The 17,592-nt window shown below is 59.1% G+C and overlaps 2 protein-coding genes across 2 annotated transcripts; one reads left to right on the plus strand and one right to left on the minus strand.

Moving 5' to 3' along the window:
* Nucleotides 1-6: 6 nt before the first annotated feature.
* TMCO6 (transmembrane and coiled-coil domains 6) lies at nt 7-7,120 on the minus strand. The gene is made up of 12 exons (XM_017825590.1): nt 7,039-7,120; nt 6,070-6,194; nt 5,734-5,843; nt 5,439-5,622; nt 4,602-4,706; nt 3,988-4,073; nt 3,338-3,454; nt 2,573-2,684; nt 2,318-2,483; nt 2,143-2,237; nt 1,144-1,311; nt 7-479 (listed from the first exon to the last, which is right to left on the minus strand). The coding sequence occupies exons 1-12, from the start codon at nt 7,118-7,120 to the stop codon at nt 321-323; spliced, it is 1,509 nt and encodes a 502-aa protein (XP_017681079.1). The 3' UTR covers nt 7-320.
* Nucleotides 7,121-9,022: 1,902 nt separating this feature from the next.
* CD14 (CD14 molecule) lies at nt 9,023-17,590 on the plus strand. The gene is made up of 10 exons (XM_017825592.1): nt 9,023-9,141; nt 10,088-11,441; nt 14,930-14,977; nt 15,325-15,450; nt 15,573-15,650; nt 16,307-16,389; nt 16,564-16,704; nt 16,783-16,896; nt 17,170-17,261; nt 17,463-17,590. Exons 2-10 carry the CDS (start codon nt 10,098-10,100, stop codon nt 17,588-17,590), a joined length of 2,154 nt encoding a protein of 717 aa, XP_017681081.1. The 5' UTR covers nt 9,023-9,141; nt 10,088-10,097.
* The last annotated feature ends 2 nt before the right edge of the window (nt 17,591-17,592 follow it).

Below are 17,592 nucleotides of genomic sequence, written 5' to 3' on the forward strand. Positions count from 1 at the left end.
TGATGATCTTTAATGTCAGACATGTATCTTTAACTTATCAATCCATAAACACAACGTGCTTACCCTGAGCTTAACGTGGTGGATGGAAGCCCAAAGGAATGGCTGATCCAGCCCTTCATTCCCTCCCTGGCACCAGCAGCAGCTCAGCTCTGCTCCTCTCCAGGCTCTGGGGGGGCACTGGGCTGGTGGCTCGGGTGGTGACAAGGACCAGCACTCCCCTGCAGCCAGAGCCCTGAGCAGCCCTCGGGAAGCTGGGCATGGGGTGGACAGACAGTTCATTCCCCCTTGGAGCGTGGGGGAGGGCAGGGAGGTGGCAAGGCCTAGGAGAAGGCAGGCAGTGTGGGGTGGCAGGGACTGGGGGCTCCCAGGGGCTGCCTGACCATGTCCAGCAGAGCCTGTGCCCGCTCCTGCAGCTCTGGGGTGTTCTGGTGCTGCTCCAGGGCCTGGTGCCCGCCTTGCCTGGTGAAATCAGCAGCAGCCTGTGCCAGAGGAGAGGGGTGAGAGCTGGCCAGGGGCTACAGCTGATCATGTCTGCCCACAGCCACCACAGCCCAGGGAACGGGGCTGGAGGAACTTCCCAGAGCCCTCACGGACACCACATTCCCAAGCCAGGTAAATCCCACCATGCTGATGGTTGGTTGGGAAGGATCTTAAAGACCATCTTGTTCCACCCCCTGCCATGGGCAGGGACACCTTCCACTAGCCCAGGCTGCTCTGAGCCCTGATTAACCCAGCCTTGGACACTTCCAGAGATGGGGCACACAGCTTCTCTGGGCAACCTGTGCCAGGCCCTCCCCACCCTCACAGCCAAGAATTTCTTCCTGTGGTCTTCACTAAATGAAGCAACCACAGTGCAATGAAAAGAATCCACCCGTAATAACCCCAGAGGGTACAAACAACCTGCCCAAACCCCAGTCCTGGTTGATGAAAAGGATCTTTCCAGAGACACAAGAAGGGCTTCCACCTTCTGCATCACAGTTTCCCTTTGGGCAGGGAAGTGCTGAGGGATGGGGGGTAGTGTGGTGGTGACTGAGGGCAGCATTTTTTAAAACTATAATAATCATCCCCCTTCCATAATAATAACCTCCACAATAAGAATTCCCTGCCCCTTTATTGTGCCCTGGAGCCCTCCCCAGCTCTCACCTGTGGGCAGTGCAGGAAGAGGAGGTGCAGCAGCTCCAGGCACTGCCCCAGGGCCTCTGGGTCGGGCAGGGCGAGGATGGGCAGCAGCAGGGGCAGGATGGGCTGTTGGAGCAGCCGCTGGCACTGGAACGGTCCCTTCTCCGCGATATTGCACAGCACGGTCAGCACCTGCAGGAGCAGGGAACACCTCGGGGGCAGATTCCTGACAGGCTGGGGAGGGCTGGGAACAACTCCCATGGCATGGAATCACAGCATGGTTTGGGTCGGAAGGGACATTAAAGGTCATCCAGTTCCACACCCCTGCCATGGGCAGAACCACCTTCCACCAGCCCAGGTTGCTCCAAGCCCCATCCAGCCTGGCCTTGGACACTTCCAGGGATGGGGCAGCCACAGCTTCTCTGGACAACCTGTGCCAGGGCCTCCCCATCCTCATAGCCAGGAATTCCTTCCCAATATCCCATCTAACCCTGCCCCCTGGCAGTGTGAAGCCATTCCCCCTTGTTCTGTCACTCCAGACCCTTGTCCAAAGTCTCTCTCCAGCTTTTTTTGTCCTGCCAGGTGCTCGCCCAAAGCCATGTGCCCACCAAGCCCCTGGATTTTCAATGCTCTTTACAAGCCCCTTCCATGCCCACCCCAAGGCACTGTTTATCCCCGTGCCAAGCAGACCCAGCTGTGCCACCCACCCCTTGGCAGCGTGTCCCCCCAAGCCTTCTAAAGCTTTGGGGTCCTCCAGAGCAAGGTGTCAGCAGCCTCCCCTGGCTCACTCCAAGTGAGCATCTCCCTTGGAACTGCTCTTGTGCTGGGACAAGGCTCTGCCAGGGGTAAATACAGCTGGATTGGCTTCAGGGGAGGTTGCTGGTGACTGTCACAACAGACCTTCTGCCAAGCTGTCCCTACCACCCCATCCACCCTCCATCTCCAGCACTGTCAGGGTGGGATTCATGTTCCTGGAACTCCAGCGCTTCCCCACCGTTCCTAAGGCACGAGGTGAGGTCTTACCAACACACTGGCCATCTGGGAGCACTGCAGGAGCTGCAGCAGGGCCGGGAGCAGGTCCAGGGAGAGCAGAGCGGAGCAGAGGAAGGGACTGTCCGCTGGGGGGGCCGAGAAGGGACGTGTCAGTAAAACCAGGGCAGGTCCCAGCAGTGCTCCGGCTGTGCCGGGGGACACTCACCCGTGAGGTTGTTCAGCAGCCACAGGCACTCCTGGACCAGGAATGGGTGCTGCTGGAGGAAGCATTGCAGGAGGAGGAACAGGGCGATGAGCAGGCGCTCATCCCGCACCTGGCAGCCCGTCTCTGCCAGCAGGTTGCTGAGACACCGCAGCACGGGGCACACGAGCTGTGACAGACAGAGCGACACACACAGCCCTTCAGCTGGACCCAGGAGCAGCAATCCCGGGAACAGCCAGCACCCTGCCCGCCTCTCACCAGCTCCAGGCCCTCGGGAGCATCCTGGGGGATTTCGGAAGCCAGGTGGAGCAGGAGCGAGGTGAGGGTGGGCACAGCCCCCAGCCCCAGCAGCACGGTGTTGGATTTGTGCCTGCAAAGGGGAGGGACAGTGGGGTGGCTCTTGGAGCTTGGAGAGCGAAAACTGCCACAGCCCCTTGCCAAACAACAGGGCCTGGAAATTCAGAGCACCCTCCTGAACTACCACAGGGCTTATTTCATGTTGCAATAGCAGGGTTTTTTCTAAGCTTCCAAGAATGTTTAAAAGCCCATAAAAAACAGATTCACTGGAATTATCTGTATGGGTCTGGAAGCAACAGCCCCAACCCTTCTTTGAGTACCCCCACATTCCTTGTCTCCTGTGGCAGGCAGGGATTGCTGGCACAACCAGCCTGGATGGGTGGCACTGAGCCAAGCCCACAAGTGTGAGGATTCAGGGAGCTTGCTTTGGGAACCGTGGGGGACAACTCCAGACATGAGGAGGAGATCTGGGGGCATTTCAGAGGACCAGAAACAGCCTCCTCAGGTTTATCACCCATTACCACCCTATAAAGGAACTCAGTGATCCTGCAAACAGCCCATGTGTGCTCAGATATGAGGGCAGGATACCCAGGATGGCAGAGGAATTGCTTTCCCAAGGGAAAAGGGCAAGAGGAGGAAATCCAGTCCCCTCACAGGACCATGAGCCTTCATGCCTCTGTTTGGCTGCCCCTGGAGAACTCAAAACGAGGAGAAAAGCACATTTACCTACAAACGATATAGTGGAGACACCAGGCAAACTCCACGGCTGCTCCCAGCCCAGCCTTGAGGCTGAAGCACACGAGGCGAAGCATGTGCTGGGGGAGGACGGAGTCCAGGACCTGCCTGGGGTCAGAGAGCAGAGTCAATGGAGGCACAGGTAGGACAGACACTGACAGGGAGGCACTGACCCTGGCCACTGAGCAGGGAGATGTCACACCCCACACCGGCAGCAACATGCCCCCAGTAAACACCTGGAAGAGACTCTCAGCCAAAGGCTGCAGCCTTGGGCTCTCCCTGTCCATGGCAGGGCCTGGGGGCACTCAGGACACCTTGGCTGAGGTCATATTTTTGGCACTGAGGGCTGTCAATCTGATCTTTTCCTTCACAGGAGGAACACAGCCAGAACTTCCCTGCGAGCCCACCCTGCTCCACACTGGCTTTCACCAAAATACCAGAGCTGTCTGTTTGGATGAGGCTGAGGGAAAGGAGCCAAGCCCTGTGCCACGATCCACATCCAAACCCCCACAATTCAGGTGGGATTCTGCCCTAGACTATTAACATCACTGGGATGGGAAAGGTCCCATGTCCCCGGCACACAAATACCACACTGAGCCCCAGGGCCCATCCTGGTGCAGGATTCAGAAGCTCAGACTCACGGGATGATCTCCACGGGTGATTCCTTGGCTTGGAGGAGCTGTGAGAGGACATAACCCACACCTTCCAGCACGGCCTCGTGTGGGGACTGCAATCAAACAGAACAGAGTTGATCCCTCCTGGCAAAGCCGGGGGCCCACAGTGCCAGACCCAACCCAGCAGCTGAGTCCCACTGTGCCCGGAGGAGAGGGGGCACAGAGGGCACTGGGAGGGACACAGGAACCTGTGGCCACACCAAAGCTGAGCCATCCCCCTCCCCACACTCGCTGGGCTGTGGCTGTAGGGGTCTAGGAGCCCAAATGCAGACCTGCAAAGCACTGCCCCAACCCAGGCAGAGGGGAGAGGCCTGCAGCTCCCTGTGTTACAGACTGTATCAGCAAGCCACTGGGTGGGAGAGATTCAGCTGGAGAGGAGCACAAGGTGGTGAGCTGAGCCCCAAAAATGGAGTGCAGGAGAGCCCAGGAGTGACCCTCACACTCGAGGGAACAGCTCCCTGCAGAGGGGTCTGTGCCCACAGCCAGGGCTGGAAGGAGGGCTGCTCACTCAGGGCTGTCAGCCAGAGAAGTCTCTCTAGGGCAGGGCAGGAGGAGAAGTGTGGCTGAGCTGTTTCACCCACCTGGATGCAGGATGCCAGCACTGGAATGACGCCCTGAGGCAGAAGTTGCTTCCTCACAGCTTCACTTTCTACTACGAGGTTCCCCAGTGTGTACAAACACAGCTCCTGCAACACACCAGAGCAGTGACCCTGTCTGTGCTCCCCTGGGCAAAGCCCAGGTCCCACACCCTCCTCCGAGCAGGGCAGAGCTGAATTCAGACACACAGATACTGCTGGACTCTCCAGCCACCCCATTCCCAGCTGTGTCAGCTTCAGTTGGTTCTTTTTCTGTCTGGCTCAGGTTGGGATCTGATCACTTCCACTTTGGAGGGCATTGAAATTGCAACAGTCAAGTCTCATCACTGGATCCACTGATGGTGATATCTTTCCTCTCCACTATCTACTCTTATTTTTATTTTCTTTTCCTTATATATTTTCTTAAGTGATATCTTTATACTTTTATATTGTTATATTTCTGCAGATAATAACCAAAACATCTACATATCTCCTTTGCATTGCCATCAAATTGTTCTAAAATAAAGCTGCCATATACATATAAAAATATATATTTTTTTTTTTATATATATATATATATATAAACCCCAGTCATTCAGTGTTGTGTCACTCTAATCCCACCCAAGGGGTCTATCATTAACAAGAACCTCAGTTACCACACCTTCAGGGGTGGGTTGTAACACTTGGGCACTGGGAACTGTTCTGCTCCAAGGGGAAGGTTGGACCAGAGGCTTTCCAGAAGGCCCCTTCCCACCAGCACTCCCATGTGAGCCAGGTTTGGCCAAGAGAGGTCAATACCAACAGTTACCAAAGGATCCTCTGGTGCCAGAACATGGATCTCACCGTGAACTCCACGCTGTGCCCCGACAGGTACGTGAGGAGGTAGGAGGTCACGGGCAGACAGGCCTCAGCCACGGTGGGGTCACTGGAGTGGGACAGCTCGTGCAGACAACGGGCTGCCTCCAGCTGCATGTCGGCCAGGCTGCTGGTGAACAGCCCCGTCAGCGTCCGCATGCTGCCGTCCAGCCTGGTGGGACCCAAAGGCTGCTGTCACCTCCCACCCTGCTCTCACCCACCCAGCCACCAGGGCAAAGGGCCCCTCGGGACACGGTAACAGCCACGCCAGAGCCGGGCTGACCTGACAAACTTCTGCTGAGTGTCCTCGTTCTGCAGAGCCCGGCGGAGGCGGCTGAGAGATCCCTTCCTGTCCTCCGAGCCCCTCTGCACAGCTCTGAGCAGCTCCAGGACCTGGCCACGGAATCAAAACATAGGTGAGCTTTCAGCAGTACCAGCATTAAAATTTCTTCCCATTAATCCTGGAGGCAAAGGAACCCAGGGCATAAAGATGGGCACAGAGAACCTTACTGTGTCTGGCAGCGACCCAGAAACATTCCCTGCCCAACCTCCTTCACCTGCTGAGGCTGAGGAAGACCCCTGAGACTCTCATCACTACAGAGAACGTCATGTTCTTCACCTCATCCTCGGAGAGCGGGTCCGGCACGGCGTCTGCTCCATCCTGTCCCCCCTCCTCTGCCGCGCTGTCCTCCCGCAAAAGCCGCTTGCTGACCAACTGCTCCTCCCGCCGGGCTTTCCTGAGAGCTGCAATCGGATCAGGACCCGTCACCACCCGCCTAGGGCAGGACGCTTTTCCATCCCACCCAAGAGCCCCTTATTCCTCCCTTAACCCAAGGAGAAACTGTCCGTTCCTCCCTGTGCAGGCCTGGGAAGGATGTGCGGATCCACAGCTGGGATAACGGGCAGGAGCGCCGGACAGAGCTGCAAGGACCAGCAGCAGGGACCCGAGGCTGCTTTTACGAAGGATCATAGAACCAGTAAGGTTGGAAAAGACCTGCAAGATCGTCAAGTCCAACCTCCAGCTGAATATCACTCTGTATTCCAGCTGAATACCCACCAGCTGAACACGGCCCAAGTACCACGTCTACTTGTTTTTTGAGAACAAGTCCAGGCATGGGGACTCCACCACTGCCCTGGGCAGCCCCTTCCAATGCCTGAGCACCCTTTTGGTGATGAAATTTTCCCTAATACCCAACCTAAACATCCTCTGGTGCAATTTGAGGCCGTTTTCTCTTGTCTTGTCCTGTCGCTCGTTCCCTGGGACCAGACTCCCGTCCGGTTCCACCCTCCCGTCAGGGAGTTGTAGAAAGCGAGAAGGTCCCCCCTGAGCCTCCTTTTATCCCGTCTGAGACACGGGCGGGATCTTGGAAAACCCAAACCGCGGCAGGATGGCTGACGAAATGTGGAATTGTTGGCGGGATTAAATTTTTAAGCTGTAAAACGCTTCCCCGAGCGGGCAGGACCCACCGGTGCCATCACTGCGCGCACCGGGGGATGCGCGGTAGGACGGAGCGGGAGGGTCTAAGGGGACAAGGCTGAGCTGGGGCGTCCCTCCCACCCACGAGGGGACCCACAAACCCTCCCTGACCTGCCTCTCGCTCCCGCCGCAGGGCCCGCAGCTCCTCCGCACCGCGCCCGGCCCCGCGCCGGCCCCGCCGCCGGCCCCACATCGGGAAGGAGGAGGAGGAGGTGGAGCAGGAGGAGGAGGAGGAGCAGGAGGAAAAGGCCGTTCCCGGGGCGGTCCGGGGGCGGGGAGATGCGGAACCAGGCCCCCCAGCCCGCCCCGGGCACGGAGAGCTGTGCGTTGCCGGTGCTGGGTGGGATGTCTGTGCTGAGGCCAAAAAAAGCCCAAAGATTCACCAGAAATGCGAACCAACGAGTCTGGGGCCCTGGAATCCTCCACCGTGGCGGTGGTGGCTGAGGGGCAGAGGAGCTCGTGCTTCCTCAGGAAAGCGTTTGGGGGATTTGCAGCTGGTGGCCAGAAGCTGACAGAGCTGCCAAAAGGGGCAGTGACGGGAGCTCAGAGGGCAGCGGTGATTTTTCCACGGTGCACACAGCAGCAGTTTGATGGAATAACACAATGGTTGGGGATGGAAGGGACATTAAACTCACCTCATTCCACCCACTGCCATGAGCCAGGACACCTTCCACTAGCCCAGGTTGCTCCAAGCCCCGTCCAACCTGGCCTTGGACACTTCCAGGGATGGGGCAGCCACAGCTTCTCTGGACAACCTGTGCCAGGGCCTCCCCACCCTCATAGCCAGGAATTCCTTCCCAATATCCCATCTAACTCTGCCCTCTGTCGATGGGAAGCCATTCCCCCTTGTCCTGTCACTCCATCCCTTATCCATAGTCCCTCTCCAGCTCTCCTGGAGCCCCTTTAGGCAGTGGAAGGGGCTCTGAGGTCTCCCGGAAACTTTCTCTTGTCCAGGTGAACCCCCCCCAGCTCTTCCAGCCTGGCTCCAGAGCAGAGGGGCTCCAGCCCTTGGAGCATCTCCGTGGCCTCCTCTGGACTCACTCCAGCAGCTCCACATCCTTCCTGTGCAGAGGAGTTTCATGTAACCCAAGGATGGAGAAGAGGAATCATGGAATAGCTGAATCCCTCTGCACAGGAACACCAGAGGGTGTGGGACAGACAGCTCGAGCCCCAACTGTTGTGGCACTAATGTGTTATGCCACATTACCAACAACAAACTGGGAATGGCAGTGTCCAACCATGCAGCTTTGTTGCCTTCCTGAAGCCCTTTCCATATCCAACACAGGCAGAGAAATCCCTGGGAAAGAAAAAAATTCCTGAGAGATCCCAGAATCCCAGAATCACTGATATTGGAAAAGACCTCCGAGATCATCAAGTCTAACCTTTGACCAATCACCACCTTCTCAACCAGACCAGAGCACTGAGTGCCACATCCTAGTTGTGTCTTGAACACTTCTGGATCTTTCCAAATGCCTGGTGGTCTCCACTCTTAACCCCTCGGAGCAGGCACAGCCACCAGCTGCCAGAGGAGCACGGGGCAAGTGATATGAGTTCCTTGGCCAAGCTGCCAGCTTGTCTTGGGTGAGGCAGTGCCCTGTACAGCATGGAGCTGGTCCCATCCCCATCCTATGTGGAACAACCCTGGGGACGGTCTGGATGCCAGCTATGACAGTCCTGTACCCTTCTCCACTGCCAGTGGGCTCTGAGGCACAGCGATCCCAGAGCATCTGGAAGGAAAGGGCTGATCCTGAGACTGCCTTTGGGGAATCCTGACCACACTCCGCTCCATGCCCCTTCCCAGGAAAGCGAGCAGCGCTGGCACTCGGATCACAGCCTTGCCCAGCCCGCGGGGCAGCGAAGCAGAGGTGATTTGGGCGGCTGCTGCACGTGGCTTTGCTTCCCGTGGCTCAGCCGGCACTGCCCTGTCAGGAAGTCACGCCGAGGGCGCAGGGGCAGTGCCCGGGAGCCGCTCCCGGGGTGTCCGTCGGTCCCGACCCCCGACCGCGTGGATCCAACTGCGGGCTGCGGGAGAGCCATCGGCGGCTGGAACACGGGAGTGCCCCCGCAGGCATCGGGGGCTTATCCGGCCCGAGGCAGGGGGAGATCAGGTGCCGGAGAGAGCTGAGAACTTGGAGTCTCTGGCACCTCAGCCCTGGATTTGGCAGCGGTTAGAGGAAGCAGACGTGAGGGAAGGAAACATTTCTGAGCCGGCTGGTGAGTCACTGGACAAACTCACCCTCGATCCCACTGCCCCCCAAAGTGAGAGGGGCTTGGTGCAGGTGCTGGAGGAGAGTTTCTCCCCGGGAGGGTGGTGCAGCCCCGCGATACAGAGGTATGGAGAGATCCATCCTCGGAGGATTTTGGGATGTGGCCAAAAAAAGCTGTGGCTGATCGGGGCTGGTGCCGGCACAGACCTGCTAGAAGCAGGAGGCTGTACTGGGGACCCCCAAAGACTCCCCATGACTACAAAGCTGAGTCAGCACATTTTCAGGAGCCTTTGATCTCTGCTTGCTGCTTTTTTTGCAAGCTGGTGACCAGACTCTCCTGTCAGCAGTGCCTGGTGCTGACAGGGACCTGTAGGGACCCTCAGAGGTCATTTTCCACCATCCCTTTGGGGGCTGGTGATGAATCAAATTACTGGCTGAGAAGAGGGAAACCATGAAGCCCTCTGTTGCAATTTCCTGCCCCAGATTAGACAGGAACAAGCAGAGCTGGGGTTCTCCCATCCCATGGTCAGACTGACACATCTGGCCTCCCTGTCCGTAACTCGGCATTTCTAGTTTCTCCCGATTCCATGGCATTCCCTGGTCACTTAGGAGCAGGAGCCTGCAGCAAGGCAGCCCAGGCAGGACAGTGCAGAGCCTCAGGAGCCACCCTGCTTTTGGGGTGGAATGGGACCAGTGCCACTGGCTCCCTGCCACAGAGAGGGTGGCACAGGTGTAGCTCCTGGGTGTTGGCTGCTGGTCTGAGTGTTGCCCCGAGTCACGTAGCCAGTCAGGTAGCCCTCAGTAGCCAGGTGGGTGCCCATGGGGTGTGCAGAAGCAATGAGGGCAGTGCCATGTCCCCAAGGGGTGGCTCTGCAGGGCAGAACGTGCCCAAGCCAGGATGGGAGTCCCGCAAGTCCCGTTACCTGCTGTGCACCGTTCCCCCTCGTTTTCAGGTTGTTCACCATGAGTGTGGCTGTTCTGCTCCTCCTGGGGCTGGGGCTGTTGGGGGCAGAAGGCAGAAGAAACAGGTGTTACTTCAACCGCACCCAGGAGCGCTGTGTGTGCTACAACCTGACCGAGGAGACCGCGGGCAGCCTCATCCAGTGCCTCGCTGCAACTGTGGTGGAGTTTCGGGGGGGAGAGCTGGAGAAATACATAGCCTTCCCCATAAGGGACCTGGATGACTCTGTCATTGAGACTCTGGGCTCCCTCATCATCCAGAAAGTAATTATTGCTGATGTGCTGGTGCCTGAGATCCTCCTGGCCCGTGTGCTGAGGTTTTTCTCCTACACCCACGTGAAGGAGCTGGCGTTTGACAGCTGTGTTTTCCAGGGCACGGGTGACTGGCATGGAATGGATGGCCAGAGCTTGCCCATATTGTCCCTGAGCTTCAACAACGTGACATCTGCCCCGCTGATGGGCAATGAACAGGCCTTCTCCAGCCTGAGCACGTGGCTGGAGACGCTGCAGGAGCTGGCTGTCACCAGCTCCAGTGTCACCAGCCTGCCCTGTGCCATTGGAAAGGTGTTCAGAGCTCTGCATACCCTCGACCTGGCACAAAACAGCCTCGGGGATGGGAGCCTGACACCTGCCTTCTGCCAGGGAGCTTTCCCTCAGCTCCAGGTGCTGAGTCTGCAGCACAACAACCTGACGTCCTACCACAGTGTGTGTGAGGGCGTGCAGCTGCTGCAGGGGCTCCAGAACCTCAATCTCAGCCAGAACAAGCTCATGGCAGACCCATCCTCCTCCTGCCAGTGGCCAGCATCCCTCCGGATCTTTAACCTGTCCCACACTGGCTTGGAGGAAGTGCTGACACCTCTACCTCCCAACCTAGAGGTGCTGGACATGAGCCACAACCACCTCCGTGCTGTGGACATCTCCCTCAGCTCCCTAAAGAAGCTCTTCCTGAGCCAAAACCTGCTGCAGGTCGTCCCCTCCCTCAGGAATTACCCCGTGCTGGACACCCTCCACCTGGACAACAACTCCATCGCGGAGCTGCCGTGGGATGAGGTGACGCTCCTGGGGCGCCTGCAGGACGTGACTGCGGCCAACAACCCCTTCAACTGCTCGTGCTCTGGGGCTGGGGGGCTGCAGGCACTGGCAGCTATGGGGCACCTGGGGCAGGGCTGGCCACAGGACTACACGTGCCAGTCCCCGCCGGGCTACCAGGGCTGGCAGGTGGTGGCCGTGCCGGTGTCGGTGCTGCGGTGTCACCGCGCCGCCGTGGTCGCCCCGCTCTGCGTGGCCCTGGCCCTGCTGGGCCTGGCAGGGGCCCTCTGCCTGCTCAGGGCCAGGCCCTGCCACAGGGTGAGATGTTGGAGCCTTCCCAGCAGTGCTTCCACACAGGAGCTCCAAGGGAAGGATCACAGGCCCCCCAAGTGAGGGGCTCTCTCGGTGTCCCCAGCCCGGGCTGCCCTGGGGAATGTTATCCCGCTGAGCCTTTGCCCAGCCAGGTTTTGGGGCACCCCTCACTCAAAGCCCCGTGCCATGCTCTGTCCCAGGGCTGTACCCTCCCTTGTGGCCAGCTCCAGCTCTCCAAACCCAAACATGCCCCCATTGCCCCTGCGATGTCACCTGCCCCAGATAAGAAGAATTCAGCTCCATCATATTCCCACTCGAGGCACTCAGATGCCCCAAAACTCTCTGGGGTCTGGTGTTCCCTGCCCAGACCCCCACAACACCTTGTAGCCCCCCTTCCAGCCATCCTTGGAGCCTCTGTGGCCCCTCTGCTGGTCCTCCATCTCCTCACCTGGGGCTGGGCCTGGGCCAGGATGTTTGGTCTGTGAGGATGCTGCTTTGCTGCTCTTCAGCATAAGAGAAAACCCACAAAGACAGAAAAATAACTAAATTAAACACCCCCCACACAAATGCCAACGAGGAGGAGCAGCCAAGACCCGAGCTCTGGAGGCACCGATGGACCATCCCTCTGGTGTGACCTTGAGGACGTTCAACCAGAAACTTTTTGTGAAAAGAGGAAAATGGGTTTATTCTGGGTTATGCAGAGAATACCTCATAGTAAAGAGAAAATTGATTATGGGGTGCTGAGGGAGAGCAGAGGAATGCAGGACAATGGGGAATGCCTATGGGAAGGATCAAAAGGAGGGGGTGAGTGGGGAAGGGAAAGGCATGGGAAAATGGGGACTGGGGAAATCATAGAATCACAGGATGGTTTGGGTTGGAAGGGACTTAAAGGCCATGAATGTTTACGGGAAACGCTCAAAGGGAGGAGGTGGGTTGGGAAGGGAAAGGCATGGGAAAATGGGGACTGGGGAAATCATAGAATCACAGGATGGTTTGGGTTGGAAGGGACTTAAAGGCCATGAATGTTTACGGGAAACGCTCAAAGGGAGGAGGTGGGTTGGGAAGGGAAAGGCATGGGAAAATGGGGACTGGGGAAATCATAGAATCACAGGATGGTTTGGGTTGGAAGGGACATTAAAGGTCATCTCATTCAACCCTCTGCCATGGGCCAGGACACCTTCCACTAGCCCAGGTTGCTTCAAGCCCCGTCCAGCCTGGCCTAGGACACTCCAGGGATGGAGCAGCCACAGCTTCTCTGGGCAACCTGTGCCAGGGCCTCCCCACCCTCACAGAGAAGAATTCCTTCCCAATATCCCATCTAACCCTGCCCTCTGACAGTGTGAAGCCATTCCCCCTTGTCCTGTCCCTCCAGGCCCTTGTTAAAAGAAGGGGCTGGTTGCAGGTTGGCAGAGCTCACCTGGCCAAGCCCTGCTCTTCATCCCCTTGACCTGTCCTGCCTTCTCATTAGGGTCCTGGCTATTTTCTGGGGTGAAGTTCCTGGGTATTTTCTGTGTCCCTCCCTCTCTGCTCTGTTTGTGCACAGGTATATGTGACCTGTGAGCAAACACGGGCTGGGCTGGCTGGGAATGGAGGAAAACCAGAATGTGGAAAGACTCAAGGCTGGAGCAGGAGGGTGGCTGAACAGGACCTGGGGTCATGGCACCCACAGTATCATCCTGCTGTGGCTTTGCCCAGCCAAGTTCTGGGGAACCCCTCAAAGCCCCATGCCATGCTCTGTCCCAGGGCTGCACCCTCCCAGGGGGGTTTTCCCTGTGGTCAACTCCAGCTGCCCAAGCCCCAACATGCCCCCAGCACTGCTCCTGATGGAGTTCCTGGTGCTGCCTGTTCCATCTGTGTCCACCTGGCATCACCCTCACACCTGAGGCACAGGTGAGGGGGGTTTTGGGGAGGCAGGGTACTGGTTGTCTTCTGCATGGGGAATGGTGGCTAATGGAAGGATCCGTGTGCATCTCCTCATCGTGCCTGGTCCTGTCCCAAAAGGAGGGGTGGGGCTGTCCTGGGACCTCTCTCCTGTCTCCCATCATCTGTGTTTCCACAGACCAGGGAGACCCTCAGCTTTGGCGTTTCCTTCTGTGCTCTCTTGCTGTGACTCATCTCCAGTAAATGTGTTTCTGTGGTTTGTGGTCTCTTCTCATGCCTAGAAAACCTTCATGACAGCCCAAGGTCCTTCATCTCTCATCCATGACTTGCAGAGATGTCCGTCTTGGAATCAGGAGCACACCAATGGTGTGAGTGGCTCCAGGCACCCACTTGCCTCCCGTGGTCCTGCTGATTCCTTGGCCAGCAGGGCTCAGCCTCTGGAACAGGGTGCCTCCAGGTTGAGTCTGGCTCTGACTCCCATCAATAATGCAGGAGAACAGGACACCACCCTGTGTAACCCCATCCCCTACCCTGGCCAAAACAGCAGCTGCTGCTGCTCCTGCTGAGGTGCCCATGGACGCTGGGGAGGTGAGTGCCATGGTGGGGGACATCCCAGAGCAGTTTGGAGGGATCTGTCCCCTGATTTTGGTGCGGTGTGGCCAGGGGCTGCCCAGCTCCCTGGGGGCTCATCCAGCGCCTGGTGGGTGCTGAGTGCGTGGGGCAGGACCTGGCTCATTCCCCCTCTGTCCTGGGGCAGGGCCCTGCTCATTCCCCCTCCATCCCAGGGCAGGACCTGGATCATTCCCCCTCCATCCTGGGGCAGGACCCAGCTCATTCCCCTCTATCCCAGCAGGCCAAGCAGGATGTCAGCGTGCGAGCGGCCGTGGGACTCCACCAGGCAGCAGGTAGAGCTCAGGACGTGCCAGAGCCTTCACCTGAACCCCCACAGCAGAGAACAGGGAACCAGGGTAGCAACCACAGCTGTGGTGGCACTGGAACCACTGGCCACGCTGGTAGGCCTGGACTGGGCTGATGGGAAGGGAGTGTCCTCCCCACCCTGGTGACTCTGAGCCATAGTGGGAGGGCTCAGGAATGATGTGAACCCCCCAGACTGCAAGGGGAGCAGGACAGAGTGTGGGCAGGTAGGGGTAATGCCCACCCCACCCCACACTCAGCATTTTCAGGGCCGGGGGACAGCTGGGCAGATGGCACTGAGGACACCCTGCAGCTCCTCTTCGCTGGGAAGGAGACCCAGGTGAGAGTGGCAGGGACAGGGACATCCCCCAGGGACAGGGACATCCCCCAGGGACAGGGACATCCAGGGTATGAGGGGCCCTGGGGGACCAGGTGGGAGCAGGGGGTCTGTCCCACCGCCTGCCTCTCCTGGGACCCTGCTGGGTGCTGAGGATTTGGGCAGGTCCTGTTTTACACCCCTGGGGGCTCCTGGGGGTTCCCACACAGCAGGGGAAGGGAGGGGGTCTCCCCTCATCCCTGCCTGTGCCAGGCCCTCTGTGCCACCCCTGCCATCTCCATCCCAGTGTGCCCAGTTCCTCCTTTACCTTGCACTGGTCATGCTGGGATGGGGGGAAGCTGAACATTATCCCTTGTGGCAGGAGAGCAGCTTGGCTGTCGATGGTGTTTTCCGCCTGGATGCAGGACAGGTACCGTGAGCCCCAATTCCTTCTGTGCCAGGGACATGCTGGCCCAAGCCATGGGCTGGGACACCCAGGGGCACTGCCAGCTCCTCGGGGGTCACAGGCACTGCTGGGACACGGGGCTTGGTCCCATGGGGGGCTCTGTGGGTGTTTCTCATCCCTTCCCTGTTCCCTCTCGGTGCGGTGCCATGCCATGCCATCCATGCCATGCTGTGCGTCCACACCATGCCATCCATACTGGGATACCTGTGCTGGGATACCTGTGCCACATCATGTGTTGCCCTGCCCTGATCCATGCCAATGCCCTCTGTGCCATGCCATCCCTGCTCTGCTGGATACGTCTCTCCTGCCAGGAGAAGGTCCTGGAGTTGGCAAGACCCCAGCTGGCCCTGGTTCCCCTTGGCTACAGCGTGTCCCTGCTGCTGTGGGACCCCCACGGCCCTGGGACACAGCTGCCCTTCCAGAGTGTCATCTGGCAGGTGAGGGCACAGGGGAGAGGTGACAGGGAGGGGTGACAGCACAGCCGTGCTGGGCTGCTGGATCACCCAACGGGCCCCGATCCTGCCTGGTGTGAGACCAACAGCTCCCAGCTTGTCCCCAGGTGATTGACACCATCTTCCAAGAACTGGAGGCCTTGGGGGATGACACACAGAGCTTGCAGACAGTCAGCCTGGTCCAGGTATGGCAGGAGCAAGGCAGGATGTCATGGAATGAGGGTCCCATTTCCTCTCTGCAGCTGCCCAGACCCTGCTGTGCCAAGGGCATGTATTACATTATATATAATATATTATATATTATAGTATTTATTACATACTGGCATCCAATACCCTCATCCTGAGGGTGACCAGGAGCTGGAGATCTTTGAATCCCAGGTTTTCTCACCTCTTTCCAGGACCTGCCAGGTGTGGGAAGCCTTGGCTGCCCATGGAGCATCTCCCAGGCTCCAGCAGCCTAGTAGGATAAGGGGAGCCCTCAAACCCCTTCCTGCCCATCTCATGACTGGGCTTTTCCTGACAGTCACTGATCCCTGTGGCCTGAAGGTCACTCTGTGTGACCTTGATTGGCACAGGAGTGATGCCAGCTCCTGCCACCCTGCTGGGCCCTGCCCTTTGGCTCTGGGATGCTGCCAGGGACCTGCCAAGCTCCACACAGGGCGTTCCCAGGGCTCTGCCCTTCCCTGGCCCCAGGGACGGAAAAGCTGGGAGTGACCCCAAGATCAGCCCTTCTCAGCCCTCACCTGTGCACAGCCACGAGCAGCCCAGGCCCCTGGGGAGTGCAGGATGCCAGCAGCCCCCTCTTCCTGCCCGCCTGCCTTTACACAGCCCCCCTTTCCAGGTCAGTACCCACGACAAAGCCTGGGACCTGCTCCATCCTGATGGCCGAGCCCTGCAAGTGATGGATGTCACACCCCTGGGCCTGTAGGTACCTGATGCCCCGTGGCTGGGCAGGTGCTCCTGGGGGGCTGGAACCCCAATGTCGAGGGTAGGGCTGGGCAGGGAACACGATGCCCAGGGAGCACAAATCCCCCAGGGCATGCAGGGGGTGGGTGCCCATGGCCCTCCTTGCTCACTGTTGTCCCCCTCTGCTTCCAGGATGGTGGAGGAGGCCACGGAAATCGCCGTGCCCGATGCCCAAGCTGCCATCAGCGCCTATGCCAGGGGGCTGGGTGCCATCCCAGTGCTGTTCCAGGGGTGTGCACGGCAGCCCCTCGCAGATGGGCACCCGGTGCAGGGGTGAGGGCAGGGAAGGATTGGGCTGTGGGGTGCTGGGGTGGCTCTGGAAGCTCTGCTCCCACACTGGCCTCTCCCCAGGGCCGGCAGCCTCTTCACTCTCACCGTGGAGCGGGAGCTGGAGGGTGGCAGGTGCCAGCGCTCGGCCCTCAGGATCCTGGTGTCCCCGGGGGCCACGGGGCCCTGCCCCAGGCTGTACGTACCAGGGCTGAGCCGTGCCCCCCTCCAGCTCCCCGTGTGCCTGCTCCAGGCTGCAGGGATTCTGTACCCGGAGGTGAAGCAGGAGAGACCCAAACACCCCAGAGGGAGCCCGTGGCTGGGAGCCAAAGGGGTTGTCACCTCCCCTTGGGGATGTGGGCTCCCTCCCAGTGTGACCAACCCATCCTTGGGCTCCCGTGGGTCGGGGCTCAGCCTGCCTGGCATGTGGATGCCAGTGCCATCCCAGGGTGCCTCTCACTCCACGTGCAGGGAACCTGACACGGGCTGCCAGCCCTGGATTGTGGAGCGACTGCTGGAGGGGAACAGCCTGACCTTCCTGCTGCTGTGTGTGTCACTGCCAGGTAGCCCCTGGGACAGGGACACACTTCGGGGTGTCCCCTCCCTGATGTTTCCCCCCATCCTGCCCCATGCCTGGCACTCAGTCCCAGGAACACTCGCGGTCATTGGAAGCCAGACACCGGCTCCACTCATCCCCATCGTACCAGAACCCCCCGTGCTGGTGTCCCCCCATGGCCCCTACCCAGGGCTTGCTGCTCTCCCAGACACCTCCAGGGAAGAGATCCTGGGAGCCCTGGGGCTGGCTGAGAGGGTGAAGGGTCTGGCCAAGACCATCTCTGCCACGCTCTGGGACCCTGCGGAGGAGATCACGGCTCGCCGGAGGGAGATCTGAGG

Source organism: Lepidothrix coronata, unplaced genomic scaffold (genome assembly GCF_001604755.1).
Source record: "Lepidothrix coronata isolate B3197 unplaced genomic scaffold, Lepidothrix_coronata-1.0 Scaffold121, whole genome shotgun sequence".
Lineage (NCBI taxonomy): Eukaryota > Metazoa > Chordata > Aves > Passeriformes > Pipridae > Lepidothrix > Lepidothrix coronata.

What these genes read in the sequence shown, in the direction of transcription:
- CD14 (XM_017825592.1), top strand. Translation starts at nt 10,098, where the DNA reads ATGAGTGTGGCTGTTCTGCTCCTCCTGGGGCTGGGGCTGTTGGGGGCA. An exon ending in TCCGCCTGGATGCAGGACAG is followed by an intron (nt 14,978 to 15,324) that starts GTACCGTGAGCC and finishes CTCTCCTGCCAG; the next exon opens with GAGAAGGTCCTGGAGTTGGC. An exon ending in GATGGGCACCCGGTGCAGGG is followed by an intron (nt 16,705 to 16,782) that starts GTGAGGGCAGGG and finishes GCCTCTCCCCAG; the next exon opens with GGCCGGCAGCCTCTTCACTC.
- TMCO6 (XM_017825590.1), bottom strand. Translation starts at nt 7,120, where the DNA reads ATGTGGGGCCGGCGGCGGGGCCGGCGCGGGGCCGGGCGCGGTGCGGAG. An exon ending in GCGGCGGGAGCGAGAGGCAG is followed by an intron (nt 6,195 to 7,038) that starts GTCAGGGAGGGT and finishes ATCCGATTGCAG; the next exon opens with CTCTCAGGAAAGCCCGGCGG. An exon ending in TCACCCGTGGAGATCATCCC is followed by an intron (nt 3,455 to 3,987) that starts GTGAGTCTGAGC and finishes CTCTGACCCCAG; the next exon opens with GCAGGTCCTGGACTCCGTCC.